An 11928-nucleotide genomic window follows, 5' to 3' on the forward strand; every position below is an offset into this window, starting at 1 on the left:
TGTCTTCAAGCCGCGCCATTAACAGTGACTTGTGAATCTTGCAAGCCATCATGGATGTGCTTTTTCAAACCATTAACAGAGAAAAGAGGACTTTTGAGCGTGCCAATCCAGAAAATGTGTGATTCGGGTTGAAGTGCTGCCGCTGATTCGTACGACATTGATTGCTTACGGTCAATGAGCTTGTTTTAGTTTTGTATTTATATCATTTCCTTGCAGCAGATTCTTTGCTTTAATAATAATACTTGCCATGTGTGAAATTGCTTATCTGTTATTGTTGTTCAGCTGACAACACGGGAAGAAATGCGATCAATGCCAATACATCAAATTCAATGATATTTCGACTGCAGTTAATTTGTAATATGGATGTAGTGATATTATCAATATTGTGGTATCTTGGTTTCAAAATTTTATGCATTAATGCTGTGGGAACCCACGATATCAGTCACTTTTTAAACATTCTTATTTGTCATGCATGTTTAAGAAGAGGCCAATTACTGTAAAAAAAAACATCCAAAACACTGAATGTTTTATCTTATTTACATTTTGATCTTCTTGTTTCTTTAACACCACTGTTGAGGCTGCTCCTTCTTTTACAATAAGTGTCACGACATAGTCCCAGAAAAAGCTAAACGCATGAACAGAATTAATCTTTGCTGGAATAGTTTTCCTTCAAAACTTTTGGTTACATTCCCAATGCACTCATCTTGCGCTCTCAGAATTATTTTTGTTGTTGTCACATTAATACATTTGGATGTAGCCTAGCAGGATTTGGTTGTTGGAATTGAACTAGATTGATCCTGTTTCTCTTCAACAAAGTAGACGTACTGCACAGTAAAAACTCACGGTCGCAAACACACACACACACACACGCACACACGCAACAGAGCGTATCCTACCCTAACAAGGAGTGGATGGTGCAGCTTTAATTTTCTTTTCGGAACAAAATAGCATTTGCTTACAGGTATGAATGCTGTGCCATTCTAATGGAATGTTACCAAAACGTGTACTTTAAATATGTCAGCCTAGTCTGATTTGCTCTTATTTCCTGATTATGTAATAATAGAGCCGGCATTCTTATATTAGCACTCCACATAATATTAGTGAGCAGGCTATTCTGCCAATCATTCAATATGCTTTTTTTTTTTAAACATACAGTTTTTACCTGTGGGGTTGTTATTATTATTATTATGATTTCTTTATTTTTATATCCAAAATGAATAAAAGTTTGAAAATGAATAAAATTTTGGCCTGGTGAAAAATCTGATATTTGAACGTAAACATATAAACACTACATACATAAACTGCGATCAAAATATGGCTCTTTCTCGTTTTGTTAGAGCCCTTTAGAGCTAGAAAGAGCAAATGCCATATAAACAATCATAAGAAGCTGCAATACATCCTTTTTTTTGTTCTTGTAAACAACCTATATGCCACTTTTGATGATTGTTGTTTTGTTAATAGTGCAACCGAGGCAAATCCCCTCGGGCAATGAATTCCCAAGCGTTACCTCTTCTGGGAAATCAGCAGCTAATGTCCCAGGATAAATGGCATGTACTCTATCACGCCACGTTTCCTGCTCTGCCAGAATATTCTCATAGGCTTCTTACAATTTAGTTCATGACAACATAGAGTACGTGACGTGAATGTTACCACGAAGCAGGGCATGTTGAACATTCATGGAATGTATGAACGTTTAGTCAAAGGACGGCAGCTGTTAATGGGAAAGGGCAGGAGACTTGTTCTCCGTACTCTTTCTGCTAATAATTTCATACACAGCCGCAATTTCTATACAGTACTGTATTTCCTCAAGTTGTGACTGGGCGCAATTATTTACATAACTCCAGAAAGTGTCTAGTAGGGGTAAGGCGCTAGAAAGGAGGCCTCGAGCGGGGAGGTCTCGGTTATGCTTTCTTAAAGAGACAATGAAAACACACAAGAGTGCTTGTTGATTCGTTAGGATGTGATGAAATAATGTGGCCTTACACAACTGCAAGGGCTGATACAGTACAAATCATAACCATTGTAGTAACTGTCTTTTGGAGCATGTTTGCGTCATTGTGAGAGTGAACACAATGGCTGTTTCCTTCCCGACTGATCAAATCCCCAGGAAATTTAGCACAGGTGAGATGTGCGGTCTGCATGGCGTACAGTGCATGCAAAGTACCTTCTTAAGGAACTGTAAGAGCTCCACTTGAGGATGTTGCAGTTGGCCTCTGCTGCAAAGCCCCCAGGCAGCCCCCCCATTGTAGCAAGTGTCTACAGTATGAACTGACATACTCATTACTAATTATAATTGTATGGTGGTTTAGTTATTACAGTTTTTCTCTCTGAGGGAAATCTATTTTCAGGATTTCAAATGGACGACAAGACCCGTTAATTAAGTCCCATCATTTATTTTCATACGTTTATTACTTTTGCGTTTGAGTTGATTTTATAATACATCAGAATTGATCCATTATATGTGGTATTGGAAGGAGAAATTGATATTTCAAGATTTCATCAGACAAAGTTCGTTTGTCATTTATAAATATACCAAAGTAAACAAACAAGAAGTCTTCTTTTGGTGTTTGATTAAATCAAACTTTATGTCTTATTGTGCTAAGGATTTCTTTTAGTTTTTGGTTGAAGTTTCCAAACATAACACAGCTATAAACAAAACAATATTATCATATTCTATATATTTCTGTGTTGTATGTGAGTTGAAACTGAAACATGAGGGACAACATTTTATACCTTACAGCATCACATGAAGACCCGCTATGAGGACCTGTGGTATACCAAATGATGACAATGATTTAAAAAAGCCATCCAGGAAAGAGTAGCTCTTATTTAAGATAATCACCAAGGCTAGTATATTTACGGGTGTGCTTGATAATGTCATTAATAACGATTAATGCGGCTAACTTGTTTCCCTGCAGATCTATATAGCTCCTTTATCCTTCAACCCAACGTTTGAGGTTTCCCATTAAAGTATGATTCTCTTTCGCGTCCAGCTCAGCAACATTGATTTTTTTCTTTTCTTCATTAAATCAGTGGTGTGTTTAGTATGCACATTTGTTAATGGTCAGTGAATAAAAATGCATTTTACCGAAACACCCCAACCAACACAATTTATTTGGTTTAACAACATGGGACATGAGTAATGGTGCAAAACAATTGTGCTATATTGTTTTAATACAAGTGCTCCACTGTGGAGTTAAAACATGTTGTTTATCTTCAAATAGCATTTTCTAAATGAGAATGATAGTACACTGTCATGTACAAAGGAGAAGAGTGTCATTGTTGTCTTGTTTTGTACCTGCAAAACCCAATTTAGCGGGTTAGAATAAAAATTGAAAATAAAAGGTTAGAATTATCTTCACTATGATTAATACCACCGTGTGTTGCAACTAAGAGGAATACAAATCTGTCTTTGGTATTCCTTTTTTCATTTAAGTGCTCGTCTATGACAGTGGCTAAAATAACACTTTGCATTTGAAGGGGAAGCCTAGAAACAATCACAACCCCAAAAGGCGAAACTATGTCTCATTTACATACTCCCTTAAATGCTCTATTGTTTTAATACAACATCTTAATTGAACACCTGCCCGCCACTATCTTTTGATGAATGGACATAGCCTGTTACAAAGTAGGACAAATGACTAGAATTAAAAAGATGGCACAAAGTTGCTCTGCGTGAAGCCACCAGATTAAAAGTTGTACTCATTCAGTTCTTGCCAGCTCTAAATTGCTTCAATTTTATTTCTTCTTGACTTTGTCCATCATTTGATTAGAGTTTGTGGAGAGAAGTGTTGATGGCATTTATAGTCATTAAAGCCCAGGGACAAACACAAAAGATGGTCGATAATCACACAAGGTTGTGTCACGACTTGTTGACATCCTTCAGGTTTCTCCTCAGAGAGTATTGTTGGTATGATTGTTTTTTGCTGTGACTTTTTGATTTAATGTCCATATAAAGTCCATGGTTGTCCAGTTGTCCGCAGCAAACTCTTCCCACTCATAGGTTAATAAATTCTTCATTCAGTAGCACATTTGTTGTTTTCGCAATACTATAATGACCATTTAAAAAACACTGTAAACCAATGAGGAATTCTCTCTGTTTTATTGAATTAAATTGTGTACACCCGTAGGCATTATACTGTATGCGGTTTCCATGGTAACGTCAGCATGTTCAGTTATTCTTTGTTGTTACATCTGATTACACAGAATATGCTTGCGTTCAAGGCTCTTTTCACAAAGAAAATTGTTTTGCGTTTATTTTTTTCTTCTTTGTGCTCTCTTCACGTCTTTGCCTTTTTATTCCTCATCCTTTGCTTCGGCCTTCTCTACCTCTTCTTTCTCATCTTCCCTTTTCTCTTTGTCTACTTCACCCACTCCACCTTTATCTTCAGTTTTCTCCTCGTCCACTTGAACTTCCTCTTTTTTCACATCCTCCTCCACCTCATCATCATCTTCTATCTCTTCTCCTGTCAGAAGCTCCAGGTCTTTGATACGATGCCATAGAGTCTTATCAGTGTTCTTGTATTTCTCCAGAATCTTCTTCAGTCTCATCTGCATCACATCCATGGTACCGTATAACCTGTTGACTTTCTCTTCCAGCTCCTTGGCCTCCGGCTTGATGTTAGCGGGATCTAAGTCAATCAGGCCATCTTTCATTAGGATCTGTCGGCCCTTCTCCTCCAGCATGCCTTTAGCATCCGGGTACTCCACCAGCGACTCCATGAGGTCATCCTTGGACAGACAGAAGAGGTCTGAGTAGCCGATGCTGCGAATGTTGGCTGTCCGCCTGTTGCCTGCTTTGCTGCCTTTGATATTAAGGATACTGATCTCACCAAAATAGCTACCGCTTCCCAGCACCACAAACTGAGTAACGCCATCGTCGGCAACCACTGCGAGCTTTCCGTCTTTGATAATATACATCTCACGACCAATATCGCCCTTCTTGCAGATGTAGTCGCCAGGGCTGAACACCTGAGGCCGGAGCTTGAGCACCAGCTCGATCAGCAAGCCAGCCTCACAGTCAGCAAATATGCGAACTTTCTTGAGCGTGTCCATGTGAACTTGGATGGCGATTTCAGCTTTCAACTTATCTGGAAGATACCGCAATACCTCGCGTTCATCCTGTGCCTTGCCATTGTTCCACAGGTAGTCGAACCATTTAATGACACGCAATTCCAGCTCCTTGCTGACCTTTCGGACCTGTAATTGACAGAATTACAGTTATAATCTAATGGCGGTACATTATAATCAATCTTACAGGGAAAACAAATAACAGTAGATTTTCTACCTGCATGTATTGTTTAATGTTGTCGATTCGAGCTTGAAACTGGGCTTGGGCGGCGTTCATGTTGGAGATCATGGTTGCAATATTTCCCACAATTGTGGCAAAGATGAGAACCCCAACTAAAAAGTCCACTACATGGAAGATAAACTCCGAATCGAGGGCTGGTGGTGGCGTTTCTCCGATTGTGGTCAGGGTTAATGTGGACCAGTAGAGGCTGAAGGCATACTTCCTCATGGGCTGGCCAAACTCAGGCTCATCCGGATCATCAAGAGCTGGGTAAACCCATTCATCTGACCCAAAACCAATCGACTTGGAGAATGAGAAGTAGAAGCAGGCGTTCCAGTGGATAATGATGAGGATGTACATGATCAAGTTTGAAATGCGGAAGATGTTGGGGTAGTTGGTTTTAGTCTCCGTCTTTGTGAAGAATTCCATCATGCGACCAATCCTTAGAAGCTTATTAACGCGAATCTCTGGGTAGTCCAGACCCAAATAGAAATACAGAACATCAGTGGGCAACATGGAGATGACATCCAGCCGAAACTGGAAGCTGTCGACGTAGCGATCGCGGAGCAGCTTCTCATCTTTGATCATCAAGCCTTGCTCAAGGTAACCTGCAAAGGTACAAAGTCGATCAATGAAGGATATTTGGGTTGTTCACTAGTAAACATTAACATGCACCACTCATGCGCCCAAATTACCGCTATTCAAATTTAAAAAAAAAAAAAAAAAACTTGAGATGGAAAATGTGACTGCTTAGTGTTCATTAGAGCGCAGATATGCCACACAGCTATAACTTTCCTTGCAGTGGAAATATACGTATGCTTTATCAATATCTTTTCACTCGTGTTTCCATCAACTCTTATGACTCTTTTGTTTCTTGAGTTTGTGCACTTGAAGAAAAATTGCTTTGTTTGATTCTGTAGCCAGAAGATTGATGTTGTGTGTGGTTATTGTATTATTCATATAACTAAACCCTCTCATTGCAAGTCTAAATCGACACACGTCAAATTCCCTCCATGCTGCGTGGGAAGAGAAGGAAATACATAGACGTGATCTATCAAATGTACTTTTGAGAACAAATATGTTGTAGATTTAAGTAAACAGCGGCAGATAAAAAATACACAATTAAATATAAGAAAGTTTTGACATCTTGGCTTTAGTTCCCTTTTAAAAACATCATCCATGTTAGATCACCTGTTCTCGTCCTGACAAGCATATCAGCCAGATAGATGAGGTCTGAGGTGTAGTCCAATAAAACCCAATAAAGGATGTAGTTGTGCTGCAGCTCCTCGAAGCACGCCCTGTTTACAGGTCAACACCACCAGAAACACAGCTGACAGATAGTTGTGCACATTCTTTCAATTAATATCCCATTACCAGCTCTTCATTACTGTGGAACCTTTGAGATAAAACAGTTGTGGAGGAATGGCTCCTATTATAAAAAAGATAAAGTTCCCCGTAGGAATAAAACAGCTCCCAGGTATAATAAATTACAACACAATCACTGACCCAACCTATACTGTTACCTTTTTTTAAACTCTACTGACTGAGAGTGAAGCTGTGACGTTGTCACAAGGAGCTACTTCTAGCTTAGGCGTTTTCAGAAATAGACATTCAATCAATCGGTTACTAGGTAGTATAGTTTCATACTTGATGACTGGGCGGGCTTTCCAGAGACCCACAAATATTTTCCCCCTAAAAAGTATACGTCCCCTTTATTGGCAAATATAAAATCCATCTGTGTAATTAAAAAAATCCACAAAAACATTCAAATGAAGACATTTTGCGATTGATTAGATTTGACATGAAATAATACAGTGCCATTGTGCCATGGTAATGTTTGGTGATGAATTTATGACACCCAATTTACATTTACAAAATGTGTTTAATAAAAGCTCTGAGCCAGCATGCGATTAAAAATGTTGGGAAAGTAGTCACCTAGCGATAATCATGGTCCAGTTGTACATGACTGGCAATGTTACGATGAAAAGCCAGTTGTAATAAATATTTCCAGCAGGGTTAATGACAAATATTTCTTTGGGCCTGTTAGAGAAGAACAAGAAGAAAAAGTAGAAGAGAGGACAGAATAACTTGAATAATTAATTGTCCATTTTGTCACTTCTGATGGAACCATCCATCTTACTTACTTGTCTACATCCTTTTCTTTTTCCTTTTCATTTGGTCCTTGTTCTTGTTTTTCCTTCTTTCTGTGTAGTAGAATAAAAATGAACAGAGTCAGCAGTTTACATGAAATGTAATCACTTTTTTCCAACTTGACTGCATGGATTATGTAAAGTATTATTTAGTCTTTAGAGGAATTTAAAAGTGAACAAGATTTGAACTAATATCTTCCTGACTCCAGAACTGTACTTACTCAGCATTGTTATTACTGTTGTTCATGTTGAGCAGGCAATTAGGGAAATGCTGTGGTGCAATCCTGCAGAAAATATAATTATTATTATTATTATTATAATTATTATTATATATTGCAAAAGGTCAATAAGTAAACTCAAATTAAAAAAAAAAAAAAAAATCTTTACTTTTTATCTTCCAACAAAGTTATACTTAAAGGTCTGCTCACATTTTGAGCCCCGCTGTTCAACTGAGCGCATCATGAGAGCCTTGTCTTTTCCATCAACCTGCAATATGAAAACAAATAGAAGAAAATCCTTTTTTGACAGATCTTGAGAAAAATATATTTTGACCTACCTTGGCCTCCATTTTGTTATCTGCGAGAACCACTGATGCGCATCGAACTGCGCAAGCAGGTTTTCCGAAGTTAAATGGACAAAATATCAAAATGTAGTTACACGCAACATTGACACATAACAAGCATTGGGACCAAATTAAGAGTGTCACACAGACTTAGTGACCCTGATAAGGATTAGAAGGATTAAAGCTGACTGAGAGGAGGGGAGCCAAAGTCCACCTTGTAGCCCCCATGCAGTGATAGATACCTTCATAAAGTGGAAACCCAAAGTACTGAAACCCATTTAGTGATAAAGCTTCTATTTTTCTCCTACTATTTTTTCTGTTCTGATGTTCCAAACATTTTGTCACTAACACTCCCCCCACACACACATGCTTCTGCTCTGTCAGCACTCTCAGCCATATCAACTCTGATCCGATTAGATGCTGCCGGCTAGAGGAGGTTTGTTTTCAGGTAGACCTTCATCCCCCGGTAAATAAAGCGTGGTGATGGAAATCCGAACCTCTGGCAGAGCAGAGCTTTTTTTTCACTTTTTTTATCCTCTCAGGGCAACAGCGTTCTCTTGGCTGAGTCGTTCTCCCTGTAGGCTCAGATAGGACACCTTTTCCCTTCAAGTTCTCAGCATCGATAATTAAACAAGGCATGATGCTGTGACTACTGCTTTTCAATCCCACATTTTCACAAACTATTGCTATATTCTTTGACTTTATAAAAATTCATGGGTAAACTTAATGGTCATGCAGGAAGTTAATACTTGCTCAGCTCTTGGGTCTTTGGTAGCTATAGTTTCTGACTTGTTATGAATATAAAAAGTGTTTGTAACTCATGATAGTCAGTCATACTTAACATTGTGGGCAACAACTAAAATTATGTGGTGGGCCTTAACTATATGTTTACTTCTGGAAGGAAGATGGAGTTTCTACAGAGAAGCCACACAAGCACAGGGGAATATGTAAACTTCACACTTGGATAAGATTCGAAGGCTTAAGGCATCTTGTAACTGCTCGGCATGCGCTGCCATTACAATAGCCCATTTTTCTAATTTCTCAATACATAATGCATGAAGCTTAATGATTAAAAGGAGCTGGTTATCTATAATCAGGTCTAATTATGTACTGATATGGATTGGCATTAACCTTGTCACATGCTTTTCTCCTTTGTCTTCTCTTTGTGTTCTCACAGGGCCAGTCTGAGTGAAATCTATAGAAACTTCAGTTTATGGTATTTGACTTTTATTGAATACGTAGTATGTGGTAAGACTGATGAGTTGCACTCAGTATAATAACTTCTCCACAATGTCAACATTGACCCACAAATTTTCTTCCCTCTATATTCATGCCATTCCACCTTTCTGAACATTATTAGCTGCTAGAAATCTGCAGGGCAGAATTACACTACAGCACTGTCGGCCTCCGCTGCTGGTGGAGCTGCAGCTTCTGCTGCAACTTCTCCAACTGTCGCTTCGGAGGGGGCATCCACAGCTGCCTGCGTATCAACTGCTGCAATTTCTGCGGCGGCATCAACCGCTGCTGGAACATGAGCAGGAGCTGCGGGGTTTGCTGCGGGCGCTTCTGCTGCCTCCTCGGCCTCTTCGGTGTCCTCGGCCTCTTCTGCCTCCTCAGAGTTCGAAGGGGCGGCAGCTTTTGAGGCAGGGTTTGTATCCTGTAATCCAGATAATTGAGAATATTCTAACACCTTTGGACAATTTAGAGTTTTCGACATTCATGTTTTTGGAATGTAGAAGGAACGTGGTTCAACCCACACAAGAACATACAAATCTCACACAGGAAGGCCAGAGCTTAGATTTGAACATCTAACTTCAGAACTGTGACACTGAATGTGAAGCATTGTCTTTAGTGTTTCTCTTTTGCACCAAGAAGAGGAAGTGCACACAGTGGTGATAATTTGATATTCTAAATGTCAAGCTTGCATGTCACCTCCTCTTCCTCTGATACATCGCCAACCGGCTGAGCCGCTGCAACAGCAGGCGGAGGAGGACTGGCAGTGGCCGTATGAACTGGTGCACTATCCACCTGCTGAAGAACCCTCCGTCAATGAGTTTTTGCATTTTGAATAAAAGAAAAGTTGCAATAATTGCAATGAGATATACCTTGGGTGCTGCCTCAGCTGGCTCAGCCTGGACAAAATAGTATTTGTATTAATCCACACCCAAATAATTAGTATTATCCTAGCAGAAGCATTATTCTAAACTTGTTTATAGATTATAGTTACAGAGCAATTAACTACAACTGTACTTGCTCATAATGTGGATTTTATTCATTCGACTATAGAGGGGAGCAGTTGTCTATTTGGAATGTCGAATATTTTTTTTCCACACTTGATGAAGTTGAAGACAGTAAAACTAATCTGAAGGCTCATAGATAATTAGAACAAAAACAACAACACTATATAGTGACCACAGACACAAGTTAAACACAAATAATAGGTCCGCCTGTTTTGGTTAGCATTGATGTTCAAGGCTAAGGAGTTAACTATTTAACTATTTGCCAACGCCCATGCCTTGGAACAACAACAAACCTTACGTAACCATCCCAACGGAAACCCTCGAGAGATAAATGGTGTTGAATTGAGGTTACCCAAAGAAGCCTTTTGAATTAATGGTGAAGCATAAGCATCAAGCAAGATGAGTTAATTTGCCTCAATCCCCCTTTTACGGATTTGGTAGTTTGGGGTCTTACTGGTGGAGCTTCACCAGCAGCTACTACTCCAGGAGTCTCGGATGCAGGAAGGAAAGGGTTTGCCACCATCCCCTGAAAAGAAAAACACAAATGGGCGAGTATTTTTTTTTTATCTTCTTTTGAATTCAAATAAACTGATCCCTTCTAACCTGCTGCTGGTACAGCCTGTACATCTCCATCAGCCTCAGGGCCTCATTGGCATGCGCCGCGATCTCCTGGAGAAATACAAGACATCTCCATACTCGCTAGTGCAATAGATACAATTACAAGGGCCATTTCCTACATCAATCAGCCCATGAAGTTCAATGGCCTGACCTACAAATATACAACATGATATTTTGTATGACAGAAAGCACAGCGATTAAACCCATTTACCTCGTTGTTTTCACTCTCCTGAACCTACAGGAGGAGAAGATTGGCAAATTTATGATATATATGTACACGCACACACACACACACACACACACACACACACACACACACACGTATATATACACACGCACACATAGGTGTTGGAGACAGACTTACAGGAGCAGTCGAGCAAGCGACAAACAGGCACATCATGATGACAGCTCGCTCCATTTGGACTGCAGATAAGAAATATAATACTCTTGGTTTTGTTGAAAAAAAAGTCACGTATTTAAAATCTCACCTTCTACCTGGAGTGGAGAATGTGAAGATGATATGGTGATATGTCGCTGGAGGGGTGGAAAGTTTCTGCTGTCTCACATGGAGACCGTTTATATACAGTACCTGTACGTGCTACCATAGCCAATCAAGTCCCACCGTGCGCAAAGAAGAATGTGTTTGAAGACATAGATATGCTTCAAATATCAAAAGAAGAAGTGCATGGGGTCAAGGCTCTTCTTATCTTTAATTACATACTATGTAAGGAGCACTCACGCACACGTCTTTTTCACTGACATAATAATTACGAATGCACAGTAATTAGATCAACTGTTACAAATGGGTAAGAGAAGATGTTTTGGTTGAGATTGTGCATCTCTAGGTGGGCAAGTGGGACAGAGAGTTTGCAGGATATGACTGCACACACTTCCAGGTTTCATGGGCTGGTGTTGGAAAGCCTGTCATGACTTCAGGGAATGAAGCCTGTTCCCTTAAAAATGTGAGAGCTCCTGTTGTGACAAGCATTTGTCCCTGGGGGGGGGAGCATCACATTGAAACTATCATTTTGCCATTCTTGGTATCTGTTTTTAGATTTGCATTCCATA

The 11928-nt window shown here is 39.5% G+C and overlaps 2 protein-coding genes across 4 annotated transcripts; both read right to left on the reverse strand.

Moving 5' to 3' along the window:
• Nucleotides 1–4254: 4254 nt before the first annotated feature.
• cnga1a (cyclic nucleotide gated channel subunit alpha 1a) lies at nucleotides 4255–8008 on the reverse strand. Its single transcript, XM_061273795.1, is given in 7 exon segments — nucleotides 4255–5199; nucleotides 5288–5898; nucleotides 6482–6588; nucleotides 7226–7330; nucleotides 7435–7564; nucleotides 7869–7926; nucleotides 7997–8008. Coding segments are annotated over 7 exon segments (1968 nt in total).
• Nucleotides 8009–9226: 1218 nt separating this feature from the next.
• On the reverse strand, nucleotides 9227–11481 carry enam (enamelin). 3 transcript variants are annotated; one of them, XM_061274914.1, is made up of 8 exons: nucleotides 11356–11481; nucleotides 11225–11283; nucleotides 11072–11095; nucleotides 10846–10911; nucleotides 10697–10768; nucleotides 10108–10134; nucleotides 9935–10033; nucleotides 9227–9659 (listed from the first exon to the last, which is right to left on the reverse strand). In XM_061274914.1, exons 2-8 carry the CDS (start codon nucleotides 11276–11278, stop codon nucleotides 9387–9389), a joined length of 615 nt encoding a protein of 204 aa, XP_061130898.1. In that variant the 5' UTR covers nucleotides 11279–11283; nucleotides 11356–11481; the 3' UTR covers nucleotides 9227–9386. The 3 variants fall into 3 exon arrangements, with proteins under 3 accessions (XP_061130898.1, XP_061130899.1, XP_061130897.1); XM_061274915.1 differs by having other exon boundaries at nucleotides 9935–10030; nucleotides 11349–11480; XM_061274913.1 differs by having other exon boundaries at nucleotides 11349–11480.
• Nucleotides 11482–11928: the final 447 nt, after the last annotated feature.

Source organism: Syngnathus typhle, linkage group LG3 (assembly GCF_033458585.1).
Source record: "Syngnathus typhle isolate RoL2023-S1 ecotype Sweden linkage group LG3, RoL_Styp_1.0, whole genome shotgun sequence".
Classification (NCBI taxonomy): domain Eukaryota; kingdom Metazoa; phylum Chordata; class Actinopteri; order Syngnathiformes; family Syngnathidae; genus Syngnathus; species Syngnathus typhle.

Excerpts from the sequence above, each read along its gene's own strand:
- enam (XM_061274914.1), bottom strand. The coding sequence starts at position 11,278 with ATGGAGCGAGCTGTCATCATGATGTGCCTGTTTGTCGCTTGCTCGACT. Across the intron at positions 11,096-11,224 it reads TCGCTTGCTCGACTGCTCCT|GTTCAGGAGAGTGAAAACAA; the intron begins GTAAGTCTGTCT and ends CTCCTCCTGTAG. Across the intron at positions 10,034-10,107 it reads CAGCTGAGGCAGCACCCAAG|CAGGTGGATAGTGCACCAGT; the intron begins GTATATCTCATT and ends AGGGTTCTTCAG.